This window comes from Loxodonta africana, chromosome 18 (assembly GCF_030014295.1).
Source record: "Loxodonta africana isolate mLoxAfr1 chromosome 18, mLoxAfr1.hap2, whole genome shotgun sequence".
Lineage (NCBI taxonomy): Eukaryota > Metazoa > Chordata > Mammalia > Proboscidea > Elephantidae > Loxodonta > Loxodonta africana.
The window spans coordinates 79,206,795-79,225,778 of NC_087359.1; the positions used below are offsets into that span (position 1 = coordinate 79,206,795).

At 51.6% G+C, this 18,984-nt stretch overlaps 1 protein-coding gene across 1 annotated transcript in view; it reads left to right on the forward strand.

Annotated features, from left to right (window-relative positions):
* The first annotated feature begins 4,569 nt into the window (after positions 1-4,569).
* HS3ST3B1 (heparan sulfate-glucosamine 3-sulfotransferase 3B1) overlaps positions 4,570-18,984 on the forward strand; it is a 56,248-nt gene continuing 41,833 nt past the window's right edge. Inside the window, exon 1 of the mRNA XM_003420585.4 lies at positions 4,570-5,123. Coding sequence (XP_003420633.1) covers positions 4,570-5,123 — 554 coding nt within the window. The remainder of the gene's footprint in view (positions 5,124-18,984) is intronic.

Consider the following 18,984-nt stretch of genomic DNA (forward strand, 5'->3'; position numbering starts at 1 on the left):
CGCTCAGGGCGGGAAGCGGCTTCTTTGCTTGGGGTGGAGCCCTCCAGCCAAGCTGACAATCAATTTCTAATCGCCACTGTCTGCTTGGCCAGCAGCAGCCGAGCAAGGGGTGGGCTGATACTGGCGTCTGGCCAGGGCCTCTCCGCGCGCTGAGACGCGCCGGGGCCCCTCCGAGAAGGGGTACTGCGGCCAGTCAGAGACCAGCGAGGCGTGGGCGGCGCGGGAGCTCCGGGAGCCCAGGTGCAGCCCAAATGCCCTCTCATCGCCGGGCGGAGACAGGCTGGCCGCTGCAGCCCCCAGTTGGGATTCAGACGCCGGCAGCCGCGAGACCCGTCCAAAGCGCCCCAGAGCGGGTGGGCTGGGTCCGCTGCGCCGCTGACCGCCCTCACCTCCGGCCGAGGGAGGAGCGGAGCGCCCGCTGTTGCGAACCCCCGAGAGGCAGCCTCGCTGGTGGGGGGCGCGAGAGGAGGGCACGGGTTCCGGGCGCAGGAACTGGGGCTTCGGGCCACTGGCGCAGGCCGCCCAGGAAATGCCTCCTTTGCAGTTCCGCAGGGGTAGAGGTGGGGCGTGGACCCGGGAGGCTGAAGGTCATCCGGTGGAGCTAGCGGGGTGGGGGTGCGGGGGTGCGGGGGTGCGTGGGTCTCGGCAGCTGCTGAGGTCTCCCCTCCGGAGCCTGGACTCCGAGACATTTCAGGCAAGAAACAAATACCGCGGGGATACATTGGCTCAAGCTCACCACTTCACAGACGGGGAATCTCAGAGCTAGAGAGTGACCAGACTGTGGCCACGCAGCGAGGCCTTGGCAACGGGGCTTGGAGGAAGAGGAAAAGGAGAGGCCCCCTGAGCTGACCCTGCTCCCACCTTCAGATTAGACCCCTCAGAGGCTCTAGGTGCACTCCCCATTAAAAAAAAAAAAAAAAAGTTGCCATTGAGTCAATTCCGACTAGGACAGAATGGAACTGCCCCACAGGGTCTCCAAGCAAGGAGCGGCTGGTGGATTCGAACTGCTGATCTTTTGGTTAGCAGCCGAGCTCTTAACCACTACACCACCAGGTCTCTCACACCCCAATAAGTAATCTTAAAACTCACACCAAATAAAACCTAAACCTTGCAGGCATGCTGACATTGAATTTGCACCTTTCTAGACTTTCCAGGTGCAAACATTTTGAATATGTTTCGCAAAGGCAAACCTTTCTCCGGTTCCGGTGGCCGGGCTTTGCCGATGCCCAGGCTTGGGCCATGGGGGAACCCTGCTCAGCTTAACGGTTAAGGGCAGACTCTCAACCTGGGTTCACCATCAGCTCCGTCACCACCTCTGTTGAGCCTCAGGTTCCGCATCTGTAGAATGGGCCGATGGAAGAGATGGCGTTTGCGCCGAGCTGCTGCAGCGCGTGGGAATTTCGGGGCGAAGCTGGGGCGTCCAAGCACTGAGGGCAGACCAGCGGGATGGGCGAAAGGACTGAAGCGTCGGGTCGCGGCCAGGCCCTGCCCCTGTGCCGCTTCTCCGCCCACCGGGTCGCTGCTCAGGCCCCAAAAGAACCACCGACTTTGGCCTGCAGAGTCCTTCCGCACCCCGGGCAACGCGAGCTCCCCATTGTTCTCGGAGGAGGGGACTGAATGGGCGCCGGGTGGGGCCAGGGCGGCGACCAAGGGACTTAGCTCTGGGGAGCTCAGCTCTGCAGACACCCGGGGCAATTTCCGACGCCCACGCCTTTGCTCCTACTCCTTGTCTTTCCCCACCCACGGAAAAAAAGTCCCAAATACATCCTGCAGCCTCGATTTACAATTGCTCACTTTTTTCTTTTACACTGGACTTCTCTAACCCTCTGGACAGAGACTTTATTAGGATTATCGAAATCCTTAGGAAAAAAACTAAGATTCGCAGCCTGCCAGTCCTGACATTACACGCTTAGAAGCTACAACTCACCTGAACATACACAAGTCATAAAACACACACAACTTACGGAGCCCACAAACTCATAGCCGCCTAAAGATAAAAAAGATAAAAAAAAGATAGAGGACGTAATTTCATTTCCCCCCCAAATATCGTGAATTGGAGACACACTCTTCGGAGACTCTACCATCTCCCTCTCACATTTCCAAAATAAAGAGACCAGGCTCGTGCTCAGAAATGCATGTTTTTAAAATTAATAATAAGTAAGTAAAATTAAGGGTGAATAAGCCACTTCCGAAGAACAAACACAACATCCCAGCAACAGGGGGAAAGGAAAATGGGAAATTCTCCCTGCGAATAGAAAAGGAGTAAGAATATCCGCTGTTTAAATTATTTCCCCGTCAACAGTTTTGTAGGAAGACGTCTTGGGCTCGAGGTGCTTAGAACGAGCCTACCCGGACCACCGCCTAGCCCTGTCAGTCGCCGGGTTGCGGCTGAGTTTTTGCACTTTTCTGGGTCACCGCCCCCGCTTTCGGGCACGTTATCAGATCGGAGGTGCTAAAGGTAGACCGGCCTTTTCAGCCCGCTTCCGATGGAGGGGAATTCGACCCGGCATGGGGCTGTGGGGACTTGACACTTGGGGACATTTAACCAGGAAAGGAACATTTCCTGGGGCTGGTTCCGGACAGCGCCGCAGATGGACCAGGGCTCGGGTCGGTTCCGCTGAGCCTGCCTGCCCGCCCGGACGGTGAAATCCCGCGCGGGCAGCGGCTCCCGGTGAGTCACCTCGTGGGCGACGCTCGTCCCCGGGTCCAAGCAGTAGCAGATGGTGGGAAGGAGTCGGAAGGGACGCTGTGTCCCGGAACGGCCTGAAGCCCGGCGTTGGAGGCCCGCTGGCGCCACAGGGGCTGGGTGGCGGGATCAGAAAACTTCCTGTACACCATCGGGGTGAGCTTGAGGACCCCGAACTTTCTAACGCCAAATGGCACGGCAAGAAGTTGGTAGCGCCCGCACCCCCGCGCGCTCCCCCCAGCGAGGTTGCAGGTCCTCCCCAGCCTTGCTGCCCCGTCACCGCCCCGGCGGTTCCTTTCGCCAGAGATAACCGGGGACCGCGGCTTGGAGCGAACTTTGACTGTGAAGTAAGCACAGCTCAGTGATCGATTTGCTCCGGGTTGATGTTAGACTTAAAAACAACAAAAAAAAGCAAGTGGAAAAAAACACCTAATAATCAGTGTCATAGATCACGAAACCAAACTCTCCTAAATGGAGACATTTCCTAAAATAAACGAGAATGTTGGCTTTAATGTTTTTTCAGGGAAGAGGGAAGATGGAAAAATTTCTCAAGCCTAACGTCCCCAACAAACCCATATCTGGATGAGACTTTCTACAGGTGACTTTCACACTGACTTTTCGACGAGAAGACTTTTGCCAGACTCGGTTTCCCTGTGAATTTCTCCCTTCTCCCCCCCCCCCGCCCCCACCTCCATGCCTCTTTCCGGGTAGTTGGGGGCGGCCAAGAAAGTTTTTTTTTTTTTAAAGGAAGTTTATGCTGTCCGCAATTAAAGGGCAGCTCAAGGGAGATCAACTCCTGGCAAAGCATAAGGATAAGAAGAGACAAAAAAAAAAAAAAAAGTACAGGGTTTCCAAACATGCTTTTTTCTTAAACTTCTTAAGCCGGTGTCTGTCCCGGAAGGGCGCTCTTCCGAATTCTCGGCTTGGGCTGGGCGGTTTGTGGGCTGCTTGCTTCTCTGGCCAGGCTTTCCCTCCTCCAGCCCTCTCCCCACTCCTCAACACACACACATCGCGAGCCTGCCTGCGACATCTGGGTTGGAGACTTGCGACCCGACATCTGGGCGCTTACAGCGAGGCTGGCTCCAGGGCAGCGCGTGCGGAAATGCAAGCGGGTTCCGGAGCGCACCACTCGGCGGGGTCGAACTTCTCCCAGCGCTGGGTCGTTCCAGCATCCTTCGAGTCCTGGGCTACTGTCACCAGCCCCGGGCTCCGCCCCACCGAGCCCGCCCCTTTCCCCACAGCCAATAGCAATCACCGATCGCTCTCCACCGCCCCAAACCCTTTCCACACCCCCATGTCCCGCGAGCCGATTGGTTGCTGCGCCCTCAGCGAAGCGCCCGTGTGTGCAAGGAGCTCGGGGTTTCTGGTAGGTGGAGCGAGCCGTCACTCCGGAAAGCCGGGCCCGCCCACCTCACCTCGGCCCGGGGCTCCCGTCCTGCGCAGTTCTTCTCTGCAGCCTCCGCGGGCGAGTGCCGGGGCTGCTCTCCAGGCTCAGGGCTCAGGACTGCGAGGAGGCAGCCCCGCTGAGCAGCCGTGCGCACCGTCTGGCGCGGCCAGGGCGCGGGGGAGCAACCTTCTCCTGGCCCATAGCGGGGCGTCGCGCGCCAGCCGCAGCCCCTTGGCCAGCAGTTGCCGCCGCCCGACTTTCCGTTCCAGTTGCGGCTCCTCCCCGGGCAACATGTCAAGAGCTGCAGCCGCTACAGCTGCCGCCGCCACCTGGGGAAGAGCAGCAGCAGCCGCAGCGGTGGCTGCGGACGCGCGGGGGCAATAAGCCGAGGCGCCCGGGCAGCCGGCGGGCCAGGGAGTCCTCTCCACGCTCACCGCTCCGGCGGGCCCCACGCCATGTGCTGAGCCATGCCCCTCGCCGCGCCCGCGGGCAGCGCATGGGGCAGCGCCTGAGCGGCGGCCGGTCCTGCCTCGATGTCCCCGGCAGGCTCCTGCCGCAGCCGCCGCCGCCGCCACCGCCGGTGAGGAGGAAGCTCGCGCTGCTCTTCGCCATGCTCTGCGTCTGGCTCTACATGTTCCTGTACTCCTGCGCCGGCTCGTGCGCCGCCGCTCCGGGGCTGCTGCTGCTCGGCTCGGGGTCCCGTGCCGCCCACGCCCCGCCGGCCCTTACCGCGGCTCCTGACCCGACGCCCCCCAGGCTGTCGTTCAGGGCGCCGCCTGCCACCCCGCTGGGTGTGGGCAAGGAGGCGGCCGAGGACGCCGCGAGCCTAGAGGAGCAGAGTCCCGAGACGTCAGACTCCCCCAGTCCCATCTCCAGCTTTTTCAGCGGGTCCGGGAGCAAGCAGCTGCCGCAGGCCATCATCATCGGCGTGAAGAAGGGCGGCACGCGGGCGCTGCTGGAGTTCCTGCGCGTGCACCCCGACGTGCGCGCCGTGGGCGCCGAGCCCCACTTCTTCGACCGCAGCTACGACAAGGGCCTCGCCTGGTACCGGTGAGTTTCCCCGCGCGGGACAGGGACGCCAGCAGCGATCGGCACGGCTCAGCCCTTTCCTCACTCCATAGAGGAGGGAGACGTGGCATGTGTTGGAGAAGTGGCAGGGGCACAGTTTCGGGCCACCGGAGGCAGGGAGGAGAAGCGGAGAATCCGCCCCGGCGCGGCCCGGGTGAACCGGGTCTGCTCTTCCCGCAACCCCTAGAACTTCTCGCGGGGCGCTGGCGTCGCAGTGGCCCACCAAGCCCTAGAATTAATCAGGCCACCTCGCCGCATTGAAGCGGGGCAGCGACTGAGACCGAGGTCAGGGAAGCGACTCTATAATAGTGGCCATGTTCCACATGAGTCAATCCCGTGTTGCTTTTATTTTATTTTATTTTCTCTCTGCGGGCCCGGGGCGTTGGGAAGATTGTGCTGCGCCCTGCCGGTCCCGTCTGAGTCCTAGACCAACTTTTAGAACAGCTTCTGCTCCCCACAGGGGCACGGGGGCGGGAAGGACGGCGTCCTGCCGAGACCGCTGAGAGTATTTTAACTTTTTTGTGACTGTCCTCGGTGTTGCCGGAACCCGAAGGTAGGTAGGACGCGCTTCGTTTACGAGCTGCTTGGGCTCTGGAGGTTGAGCAGGGCGGACGGCCTGGCGCCTCCGCCTGGCAGCGCGCGGCGCGTGGAGCGGTGCTGGTCCCTGTCGGGCAGAGGAACGCACTGCAGCCGCCAGGAGCTGAGCGCAGCGTGGAAGGCTTCTCAGCTCCCGGGACGCGGTCCGCGCCTCTGCGCCTCTCGGGCCTGGGTGCTGGGAGAGCGTAGGCAAGGGCGCGTGCCCCGCGGGTCCTTTTGCTCGTAGCAGCGCAAAGAATATATGGGGTCCACTGATTGAGAAATTCAGGCTTCCCCGGGTCGCGGCTTCCGTAAACTATTCTCGCGTGGGGTCGAAGGCACGGTTCCAAAGGGACAGCGTAATCACGACCCCAGCCCACAGCCTCCTGCAGCTGCTTACTGGTCTTTGGGGCGAACTGTCGGGGTGACCCTCGGCCTCAACGCCTCTCCAGGCCCAGATAGCCCAAAGAGGATGGAAACTTTGGAAAACAAAAGCAGAGAAGCTAACCGAACCCCACTCCCTGCCCCACCCACCCTTTGGAGAAGGGGAGAGAACGGAGGATAAAAGGGGACAAACGTTGAGTATGTGAGCCTGACCGAGCGAATGAAAACCGCGCCCTTCCCAGCCTCGCCCTCTCTCCTCCCCTTTGTTTTTAATGTCTTTTTATTACTGTCAGGAGTTGCCCAGCCTCGAGGTTTAGCCTGGCGTGACAGTTACCCTTCCACCGTTCCACCGGAGGTTAAGCGTGAGGCATCTGGAGTGTGATGCCCGGGTTCAAGTCCGGGCTCTGGCCCCTCGATGGGCCCATGGAGTCTCAGTGCCCGCGTGTATGCGGTGGACACAGGCGGGAGGAGTAAACGCGCTGGTGCCGGTCAGGTACCGGGCACATGGGGGCCCCCTTGCTTTGTTACTGTAATGATTGTGTTGTTGCCCTTTTTCCTTCTCCCACACCCCACCTCACCCCCCCACCCCGGGATGATGATTCGGGGACGGGGATGGCAGGCTGGAACTAGCGCCCTTCCGTGTAGAACCCGCCAGGGCCCGAGGCACCGGGATTTTCTGATACCAGACACACTTGGGCTGGGAGGAACTGGCAGGAAAATAACCGAACCCTTAACATCAGGAGGTTCTAAAAGCTCCTGGGGCGGGCTGCGGAAATCCCCACAGTAAGATTCATGCAATCTCTTCGGCGGCTGGCCTCCACCTGCCACGGTTCTTTTGCTTGGCTAAAAAATGCCGAATAAAGGCCGAAGTCGCCCGGGGAACCCTCGCTGCGAGCCTGCCGCGGAGAGCGCAGTCTGGGAGTCACGGGAGGGAAGGTCTCCCGGCCGCTGGGCTGGGAACCGCGGGGCTTGACTCGACTGCGGGGGACAGGAGGTTCATATCCCACCCCCCCCAGACAGCTCCCCAAACTGAGGGGCAGGACTGCCAGGGCGGAAAGCACAGGGGCTGCGGCGGTGACCCCACGCGGCGTGCTGCAGACGCGGCAACTTGACCTAAACGCGGCTTTTCCCCGCTGCCCCAGCGGGGTCGGGCGTGGCTGCAGGGGAAGTGAATGTTGTTAAGGGAAAAAAGAATTTTTTTTTTTAAAAAATAGCATCTGCTTAATTCACATTTCAAAAAATTAGTTTAAAATATTCTGATGTTTGGGCGCAAGTGTGGACTTGACAGTTACTTCGGAGGCGGCCCTTTGAACTGCACACAGATCGCACCCAGAGGAGGCCTCTGGCCCAGAGCGCGACCGCACCGTCTGGGTCCGCCCCGCCAGCTCCCGGCGCCCGCCTGGCCAAGCCCTGCTGCCCTCCAGAGGTGCGCGCGGTGGTACCCAGCTCCGTCCGTGCAAAGGGAAGCCGCGTGGGGAAGAGTATAATCCTTAACCAGACAGAGTTGCAGTTCAGAGACGTCGTTAAACAAGCCTGTAAAACTAGGAAATAGGAGAGATGGAAGACATTTCGGACAAAAACCCGAGGAACAGCATTGAAATCTGTGAGATCGAGGCCTGGGTGTGTCTGTGGGAATCCCAGGGCTGAAATCTTTAATGGGTAGAAGCTGTTGAGAAACAGTCCTGTTGGTGGCCTAACCAGTGGCCCCGGATAGGCAGATTTGCATGAAGCCTCAGAACTGAATTGTACTTCCTTCCACTGGGCATAAGGAGACACCACCAGCCTGAACAGGAGGGATCTTGGTGGATGGAGCCCGCCACCGGCCAGAGACTGGGGGCTTTTCTGCCCCCTTAACCCGCTGCAGAAAAACATACTACTGGTATGCGCTGTCAGTCTGCCCTGGAACCCGAGTTTTTTAGTTTGAGATTAATACTCTTCTGGGCTTACTTTTTCAGTTCGCATCCAGCTTGTTCGAATCAGGCCTCCCCAGTTTAGCAGGTGCTGATGAGGACCCCACAGAGTGTGCAGTGTGACGTGGGTGGAACTGGCCTTACCTCTGTTCCTGGCCTGTTTGAGAAACTTGGGGCTGTGGTCTAGGAGAGCGTCAAAGAAGGGAAGGCCCAGAAAGCACTGACCACAGACATTTAGGCTCTGAATATTGGTTTAAACTTTGAATGGCGTATATTTAAATATATACATGTTCTTTAGTAAGTTTCTCTTTTTGTCTTGTTTAGATAGTGGTATGTTCAGTAACATGTTTTCATGAATTTTAATGACCTCAGTTTGGGAATCAAGTTAGCCACATCTTTTCTGATGATGATTCTTTTGTATACAGAAACGTGTGTTAGGCATCAGCAGAACTTTCTCTTCCCCTCTGGCTCCGGTTTTGGTTGTACAAAATTATCTGACTCTTCAATGCTGTGACCACACTAAATGAAGTGTACTGAGTGTGTGTGTGGTTTAATGACGATGGTAGCTGCAAGTGTTTTCCCTGTGTTCTAGTCACTGTTTCAAGTTTTACAGGATTAACAGATTTAATACTCATTACAACCCTGTGAAGTAGGTACTTTAAACAGGCACAGAGAGGTTAAGTAACTTGTCCAAGTGTCACAGCTAGGAGGTGATGAGCTACTTTACTGACCCAGGCGGCTCTGCTCCTGCTCCTCCTCCATTAAGTGACCAGAATGTGATGTTAGCCACCTATGAGGAGTTCAGAACTGGGTTTGTTTTAAGAGTGTGACAGTTTTCTGCAGCCCTCAATATCCATTGCTCACTTTGTCATTCACTTTAAAAGGATATCAACTCCAGAACAGGCTACTGAATCCAAAGTTGGTTTATAAGTAGAGTGAGGATAATTACATCATTGTGGCAGTTTAATTTTCCTGCACCAGACAGCTAGAATCAAAGGAGTTATTAAAATGACAAAAAAAAAAAAAAATCCCTCAAGTATAAAGGCTGAGAAAATATGGTGAGGATCCCTACTGAGAATTTATTCTCTTCCACTTGCCCTCTTAAGGGTGAGAGATGTGGGAAGAGATGACAGGGTTAAGTGACATGTTTCAGAACTTCTTGGAATGAATTTATTCACTTAAAAACCACAGTGCTCAAGTCAAAATTGAATACTCGCACTTAACAGGAAGACATTTATAACTAACACTTGCAAGAGATTTCTTAGAATTAGATTCTTAAACCCAGTAATGACAGAAATCACTCTCTTGAAAGCTAATAGCTGAAAATAGCAACTTTCCCTACATTTTTAATTTAACAAAGGAAAATAGGAAAAAACAATCTTTTCCTATTTTCCTCATCTGTTTCTAAAAACCTGGTGGCAAAGACTGTTTGTGTCTTCACTGAGGGAAATTTAAGATAAAGTCTGATTGGGGACAGTTCTTTCTGAAATAATTATATTCATTCCTGGAGTTTAAACCAAGTATGCAGCTCACTTCCAAGCTGCTAGGTGAAGATCAGAAATCTCCATTTATACGCAACAATTTGAAATACAAACCATCATGTTACAAAGCCGTCAAGATTTATTAGCAAGACAGTGTAGCATGTGTTGAACTCTGTTTTTAATTAGGCACCTAAATTAGGCCATAAAATGGTTGATTAATCTTTTACAAGTTGAGAGGAAAATATAACATAAATTAACCTAATCATAAGTGTTTTCCCAGATGCTCTGAGTTAATAAAATAGTCAATATTTAATAGCAACCTATTTGTTTTAGACAAATAAAATGCTGAAATGCATGAATTAAATTACACCTATTATCTATCAAATGATAATTATTGAACAAGTCTTTAAAAATTAGGTTGCAGCCCATGTCTTCAAAGTGTACTTATCAAAACAAGAATACTACAATTAGGAATTAAATGCTGACTAAACTAGATTTTGCTTTTTTTTTTTTTAAATGGAATTTGTTGAAAATTTATAACGGAATATAGAGTAATATTTATAAAAGGAATTTTTCAGCTGAAAGTTATATTATTTGAAATTTTAAAAGTCACCGGTTCCAGTTTCTGTTTTGCTCATTAGGTGTTTTATTTTGGTTTGAAAAAATTTTTTTTGATATTTTGAAAAACCAGTATATCACAGAACCTCATTCCAAACATGTATGCTAATTTACCTTTTTGTTTGAAACACATTGTGGGACATAAGGTTTTCTGATCATAGAAGACCACCCTTTGAATAACAAAAATTATCTAGAATTAAAAATGCACCCAGAATTAAAAAAAAAAAAACCCTCAAAATCACCAGTCAGATAGTGTTTTGAATCTGGGAGGTGGCATTAATTTAAAGCTTCAGAACTGAAATACGTGACGAAAACTGCTCGCTGACTGCTTTCTATGTCAAACAAGAATACTTTCTATTTTCACTCTATGAACATGGAAATTAAGTTGATTGACAGAAACTCAAAATATCCACTCTAAAGGCAGAGAATGATGAGCATTTCTTTTGCTGTGAATGGAGTTAGTTTCCCAATGGGGTGCTGCTTCCCATTTAACAGCCCATGACTTCGGACAGTGAGGGAGATGTCCGTCCTCGCCGGCGGCAGAGTCAGGAATCCCAGCAAACCGAGTGCCCCAAGCATGTGGCATATTTTCAAGGGTAATGAATACAACATGCTGCCTACCTCAAATGAAAACATTTACCATGACCGAAAAGAAATGAGATACTGATATGTGTTGTAAGTACTTGTAAGTAGAGCATGGAACTTTTTTTCATATTTAAAATACTACCTTCTTAGAACTTTCTTATTCCTCCGAAACTATAACAAACCCAAATAAAACTGGTGTCAGTGCGTGTGGATTTTTATTTCTGATTTTTCGTGCCGAGAGGTAAAGTGTAGGAGAAGGTGTAGGATGGGAGGAGCAATTACCATCTTGACAACATGATAATAAGTAATTTTCATTGCAGCCAAGAGGCTTTGTGTTAAAATACTGCTAATGCTGATAAAACCCACCATTAATTTTCTTTGCACATAGATAAGAGTATTAATTTACTTTTTATTGTAGCTATCTTAAATTCTTACTGTAAATACACATTTCTTTGACTTGAAAAATATCTTAAAAGTAGCCTAAGTTATTGGGACATTAAAAAAATTTACTCATTGAGTGTAATGTGTTTAAATGGCAAAGCTGTACTGCAGGTTTTGCCTCTCAAATAGGGCTTTTTAAAAAATTTAAAAAATTAAAAAAAAATATGAGTGCCTGTGGAAGTGGAGCTGATTAAAGAGTACAGTTAGAGAGAAATTTATATGTGCTCCCTATGTTTAAAAAAAAAATTATATATACACACAGACATACAACTATATGTATGTTTATTCTCGGAGTAAAGTATTTTTCTTCTACCTAGGACAAATATGTAAGAATAAGATGACTGGTTGCACATCAAGCTGAGTATCTCAGCCCAGCCTAGACCATTTGTAAAGGAGCCCTGCGGGTGCAGGGGTTCGGTGCTGGGCTGCTCACCCGAAGGTCGAAGGTTCCAGCCCAGCGGCTACTCCACAGCAGTCTGCTCTCGGAAAGATTTACAGCCTCGGAAGCCCTATGGGGCAGCTGGGGTCTTATAGGGTCACCGTTTCTTGCCAAGGGTCAGTACTGTTAAACACCTTTGACTGAGCGATTCCGTGTGCGCTCACCAGGCAACCCGGGGTGGGATTCTTTCGGAATCCACTTCGCCCACCACTTCGCCCCACACCACTTGACGCGGCGACCCTTGCTCGGAAGCCCATGAAATGCTGAAGGGTAGTTCTGGGCGACAAGGGAGTGAGGAGACACCGGGAAGAGAAGTGAGGAGCAGCAGACCCACCGTGCACGCTCCTGACTGACTGACTCCGGGGGAGGAAAGGCCCCCACGGCAGGTCCGGGGACAGAAGTGTCCCACATGGCCCCAGACAGGACCCCGACGTGCCCCGCGTCTGCTCCTTCCTAGCGGCTAGGGGGGCGCTCGCGTAGGTGGCCCGGTTCTGGGAGGGGGGCCGAAGGCGCTGCCAGTCGCAGAGAAAATGGCTCCGAGGCGGGCGGGCAGCGGGGATCAGTCAGCGCGGCCCTCGTGTCGCCTGGGACCCTGCATCTGGTCCGAGGACCGCTGAGCCCTGGAGACAGATGGCCAGGCTTCCTCGGGCCGGGGGCGGGGCCGGGGTGGGAGGGCGGGGCCGGGGCAGGGCTGGGCGGGGCCGGGGGCGGGGCGGCCTCTGCCGGCGGCACCTACCACGTGACGAGCCCGCGCCGAGTGCTCAGGCCTCACCTGTTGCGCTGAGCTGGGCCGCCAGGCGCGCGCTTGCGGTGGGCGAGGCCGGCGGGTCCCGCCCCGGTGCTGATTGGCCCGAGCGACGGCCAGCACACCAGTGGCGTTTCGCCTCGCGTCCCGCCCCCGCTTGGCTGGCCCGGCTGGCCCCGCCCCTTGGGCCCGACTGTGTGGTGCTGCGTTGATTTGGAGCCGGGTTGGCTTCCAGAGCGGAATGCACCAGCTGATCCGCCGTGCTCCTTCCTGCCTTTCCTCGCTCCCCTGGTCCTGCCTTGTCTGCAGCCCTCTGCCCCGCTGTTGCGGGGAGCAGGGGAGACGCAGTCGGACGGGCGCGTCCGGAGCCCCGGGCCCTGAGGTGTGGGCTTCCCCTGGGAAGGGAGTGGTTCACCTAAGTCCGTTTCCAGTTCACGGCCCCTTTTCTCTTTGGGGGAAAGAGTCCCCAGCTCACCCACTTCTGTGTTGTTGTTGCCAGGTGCCCTCTCGTCGGTCCGACTCATAGCGACCCTATGCACAACAGAAGGAAACACTGCCTGGTCCTGCGCCATCCTTACAATGGTTGTTATGCTTGAGCTCATTGTTGCAGCCACCATGTCAATCCACCTTGTTGAGGGTCTTCCTCTTTTCCACTGACCCTGTGCTTTGCCAAGCATGATGTCCTTCTCCAGGGACTGATCCCTCCTGACAACATGTCCGAAGTATGTAGGATGCAGTCTCGCCATCCTTGCTTCTAAGGAGCATTCTGTTTGTACTTCTTCTAGGACAGATTTGTTTGTTCTTTTGGCAGTCCAAGCTATATTCAATATTCTTCGCCAACACCACAATTCAAAGGCATCAAGCCTTCTTCGGTCTTCCTTATTCGTTGTCCAGTTTTCACATGCATATGATGTGATTGAAAATACCATGGCTTGGGTCAGGAGCACCTTAGTCTTCAGGGTGACATCTTTGCTCTTCAACACTTTGAAGAGGTCCTTTGCAGCAGATTTACCCAATGCAATGTGTCTTTTGATTTCTTGACTGCTGCTTCCATGGCTGTAGATTGTGGATCCAAGTAAAATGAAATCCTTGACAACTTCAATCTTTTCTCCGTTTATCATGATGTTGCTCATTGGTCCAGTTGTGAGGATTTTTGTTTTCTTTATGTTGAAGTGTAATCCATACTGAAGGCTGTGGTCTTTGATCTTCATTAGTAAGTGCTTCAAGTCCTCTTCACTTTCAGCAAACAAGGTTGTGTCATCTGCATAATGCAGGTTGTTAATGAGTCTTCCTCCAACCCTGATGCCCCGTTCTTCTTCATATAGTCCAGCTTATCGTGTTATTTGTTCAGCATACAGATTAAATAGGTATGGTGAAAGAATACAACCCTGAGACACACCTTTCCTGAATTTAAACCAATCAGTATCCCCTTGTTCTGTCCAAACAACTGCCTCTCGGCCTATGTAAAGGTTTCTCATGAGCACAATTAAGTGTTCTGGAATTCCCACTTGTTGCAGTGTTATCCATAGTTTGTTATGATCCACACAGTCTAATGCCTTTGCATAGTCAATAAAACACAGGTAAACATCCTTCTGGTATTCTCTGCTTTCAGCCAGGATCCATCTGACATCAGCAGTGATATCCCTGGTTCCACGTCCTCTTCTGAAACCAGCCTGAATTTCTGGCAGTTCCCTGTCGATATACTGCTGCAGCCGCTTTTGAATGATCTTCAGCAAAATTTTGCTTGCATATGATATTAATGATATTGTTCTATAATTTCCATATTCAGTTGGATCTCACCTTTCTTGGGAATAGGTACAAATACAGATCTCTTCCAGTCAGTTGGCAAGGAAGCTGTCTTCTGTATTTCTTGGAATAGACGAGTGAGCACCTCCAGCGCTGCATCTGTTTGTTGAAACATCTCAATTGATATGCCATCAATTCCTGGAGCCTTGTTTTTCGCCAATGCCTTCAGAGCAGCTTGGACTTCTTCCTTCAGTGCTATCAGTTCCTGATCATATGCTACCTCTTGAAATGGTTGAATATCGACTAATTCTTTTTGGTATAATGACTGTATGTATTCCTTCCATCTTCTTTTGATACTTCCTGCATCGTTTAATATTTTCCCCATGGGATCCTTCACTATTGCAACTTGAGGCTTGAATTTTTTCTTCAGTTCTTTCAGCTTGAGAAATGCCGAGCATGTTCTTCCCTTTTGGTTTTCCATCTCCAGCTCTTTGCACGTGTCATTGTAATACTGTCTTCTCAAGAGGCCCTTTGAAATCTTCAGTTCTCTTACTTCATCAATTATTCCTTTTGTTTTAGCTGCTCGACACTCAAGAGCAAGTTTCAGAGTCTCCTCTGACATCCATCTTGGTCTTTTCTTTCTTTCCTGTCTTTTCAGTGACCTCTTTCTTTCTTCATGGATGATGTCCTTGATGTCATTCCACAACTCGTCTGGCCTTCGGTCACTAGTGTTCAATGCGTCAAATCTATTCTTGAGATGGTCTCTAAATTCAGGTGGGATATACTCAAGGTCATATTTTGGCTCTCGTGGACTTAGATTTTCTTCAGTTTCAGCTTGAACTTGAATATGAGCAATTGATGGTCTGTTCCACAGTCAGCCCCTGACCTTGTTCTGACTGATGATATTGAGCTTTTCCATTGTCTCTTTCCACAGATGTAGTCAATTTGATTTCTGTGTGTTCCATCTGGCGAGGTCCATGTGTATAGTCGCCGTTTATGTTGGTGAAAGAAGGTATTTGCAATGAAGAAGTCGTTGGTCTTGCAAAATTTTATCCTTCGAATTCTGGCACTGTGTCTGTCAGTTTGTTGTAGTGCGGGGGCTTGTGTGTTGCTGTGATGCTGGAAGCTATGCCACCGGTATTCAGATACCAGCAGAGTCACCCATGGAGGACAGATTTCAGCTGAGCTTCCAGACTAAGACAGACTAGGAAGAAGGACCCGGCAGTCTACTTCTGAAAAGCATTAGCCAGTGAAAACCTTACAAATAGCAGCAGAACGTTTTCTGATACAGTGCCGGCAGATGAGCTCCCCAGGTTGGAAGACACTCAAAAGATGACTGGGGAAGAGCTGCCTCCTCAAGGTAGAGTCGACCTTAATGACATGGATGGAGTAAAGCTTTCGGGACCTTCATTTGCTGATGTGGCATGACTCAAAATGAGAAGAAACAGCTGCAAACATCCATTAATAATCGGAACCTGGAATCTAGGAAAATTGGAAATCGTCAAAAATGAAATGGAACGCTCTAAACATCGATATCCTAGGCGTTAGTGAACTGAAATGGACTGGTATTGGCCATTTTGAATCAGACAATCATATAGTCTACTATGCTGGGAATGACAACTTGAAGAGGAATGGTGTTGCATTCATCCTCAAAAAGAACGTTTCAAGATCTATCCTGAAGTACAACGCTGTCAGTGATAGGATAATACCCTTACGCCTACAAGGAAGACCAGTTAATACGACTATTATTCAAATTTACGCACCAACCACTAGGGCCAAAGATGAAGAACTAGAAGATTTTTATCAGCTGTTGCAGTCTGAAATTGATCGAACATGCAATCAAGATGTATTGATAATTACTGGCTATTGGAATGTGAAAGTTGGAAACAAAGAAGAAGGATTAGTATTAGGAAAATATGGCCTTGGTGATAGAAACAATGCCGGAGATCGAATGATTTAATATTGCAAGACCCACTTCTATAGTGGGTGTCTAAAAGGCCATTCTGCCAATCCAGCGGAAAGTAAAAGTAGCTCTGCTTCTGCAACAGGGCCAGTTAAATGACAGATGGAGAGACCAAGTTGGAAAGGTTTAGAAAAAGAGGGAAAGGAAAAGGCAAACTTTGAAGTCCCTTTCTGATCCCTGAGTCTCCTCTGGACTAAGCCCAGGTGACCCGCCCCTTCCCCAGCACCTGCCCCCACCCCAGGCACCTGCCCCCCCAGCACCTGCCCTTCTGGCACCTGCCCCCCCACGGGCACCTGCCCCCTCCCCAGCACCTGTCCCCTCCCAGGCACCTGCCCCCTTCCAGGCACCTGGCCCCCCCACACCTGCCTTCCCCCACACCTGCCCCCGGCACCTGCCCCACAGGCACCTGCCCCCCCCCAGCAGCTAGCTGCCCAGGCCCCTGCCCGCCCCCACCCCGCAGTCCTGCAGACGCCCCTCCTGGAGCAGGGGATCGGGCCACTGTGGACCACCTCTGGGCTGCCTAGTCCGCTCCCCCTGAGGGTGGGCGGGAGGGATATGGTGGGGGCCAACAGGCTTACTCCTAGGGCTGTAAAAGGTACAGTTACAGCCTGCAAAAGCTTCTCCCACCTCTCAGGGTGGGCTTTTGGAGTTGATGAAACAAGCTTTTCTTCCTGGAGTTTTTTTTTTTTTTTTTTTTTTGCTGAGGTGCAGGAAGAGTGGTATTACAAGGGGAGCAAGCTGACATAGGGCGCTGCTTGTGGCTGCAGGAGATGCTGAAGAAATGCAGGATTTGGTCTGTACCTCCGTTAATGTGCAGGTTCCAGGGAAAGGACCCTGGGACAGACAATTAGAGGGTGCTCCTGGTGCTCCCCCCAGCTCCATGGCCTCCCACTCCCCTCCTCCTCCTCCTGGCTGGAAACTCCTCCTGCCGGGTCGCAGCCCTTCCTCTTGATGTTCTGTGGGGCTGGTCCCTGTGCCCTCCTGTTGGGCTGTTCCAGCTTCTCCGGGCACTTAGGATTTTTAGTCTGCCAGTTACACAAGGAGCATGTTAAACAGCCTGTCCCCAGCCAGAGCTTTGACAGAAGCCCCAGTAGGTGAGCGGGTTGTGGGAGCAAGGGGGGAACAGAGACAGAGGACTTTAGAGAACCCCATCACTCTTCATCGACTTGAAATACTTAATGGAAGAGGTAAAAGCCTTTTTTATAGTTAATGAGTGATACATTCTTATAATTCATGTTTCTCTATATACATATATGTTTCATTCATCTAACAGATTTTCTGAGCACTTGGAGTCCCTGGGTGCTGCAAACCGTTAATGCGCTCAGCTGCTAATGGAAAGGTTGGAGGTTCGTGTTCACCCAGAGGCCTGGCTATCTGCTTCTGAAAAATAGGCCATTGAAAACCCTATGGAACACAGTTCTGCACCAACACACATTGCGTTGCCATGAGTCTCAGTCAACTTGATGGCAACATTTTTTTTTTTTTTTTAACTTTTATTAAGTGTAGCACAAGCCACGGAGAAAGTATACAAGACACGAACTTGACCTTGAAGGGCCTGCGTTAGTCTGTGGACTAAACTCTGCAGGCTCAAAGAGGTATCAAAGCAATGTAGGCACTAGTTTTTTGGTTTTTAAAAAATCATTAGTCCAACTGAATCACTAATAAATTTAAAAACTATTTTAAGAACAAGAGAAGTATGAGATAAAATAGTGAAGTATTAAGAAAATTTATTTCATAGTTTACTTTCCAGGAGCTTTCCAAAGAAAGCTAAGAAGGTAGGAAAGGGAAGGGAACATAGTTTACTGTGTGATGCAATAGGAAAAAGGGTCAGCCTTGGTGAGTGAGCGCTCGCAACATGTGGCCAGCGGGCTAGGCACCTCGTTCATCTTAACAGTGATCCTTCCTTTGTGGTTTCCCTCAGTTTGCAGAGTAGGAAATGGCAGCTCACGGAGGTCACCCAAGGGCATACAGCTGTATGTGTAGGTAGCTCAGCCTCTTGAGCCCAAAGAAGAAGGGAACACCTCCCTGAAGTTCCCTCAAACTCCTCAATTTGGAGGTTCTATAACCCAACCAAACCCGTTGCCGTCGAATCGATTCCGACTCATAGTGACCCTATAGGACAGAGTAGAACTCCTCCATAGAGTTTCCAAGGAGCACCTGGTGGATTCGAACGACCAACCTTCTGGTTAGCAGCTGTAGCACTTAACCACTATGCCACCAGGGTTTCCTGGAAGTTCTATATATAGTGGAAATTTGATAGGCTGCTTGTTCTTGACTAGTCTAAGCCATCCCCAAAGACACACATTTCCATGTAAAAGTGTCCTGATTTTATGGCTTCTGCTCTTTATCTGCCCCTGTACTTACGTTCTTTTTCACTCTCCACGTTCCCTCCTCAGCCCCATTTCTGTTGCTTCATCATCTGCGTTGATGGTGTCAGTCCTCATCCATGTCACCCAAGTACCAACTAGTCATTGTTGCCTCATCTCTTTTGCCCTGCTCCAGCTATGAGATCTGAAAGTTCGATTCCCCTTCTCTGACTGAAGCTTCCTTCCATTCCCAGGTTATCAACCCATCTTTCCCCTGCCACCCATTCCTTTGAGCTGCCTGCCAGTGTGGTGCCACTCAGATTCTTAGTTCTCAGGGTCCAACTGAAACCTTCCCACTCATACCCTGTGGCCCTCTGCCTCCCTGTGCATCACCTGGCGCCCTAAACACCTTTGCCCCATCCATGGAGACACCTGTTTTGTCCTGTCCCCAGCAGCTCTGCAAGAGATAGTCTTACCATAAAGCAGTCTGGTTCACCCTGTGTTTTTGCCCTTGACCGAGAACTTGGCCCTTCCTCTGTGCAGCTTGCCAGCCCTGCTAGTCACTACCCCTTACCCATGCCAAGACCTCTGTGCACTGGCCTTTCTGGATGGTGTCCTCTCCCAGTTACCATACCTCTCAACAGGAGAA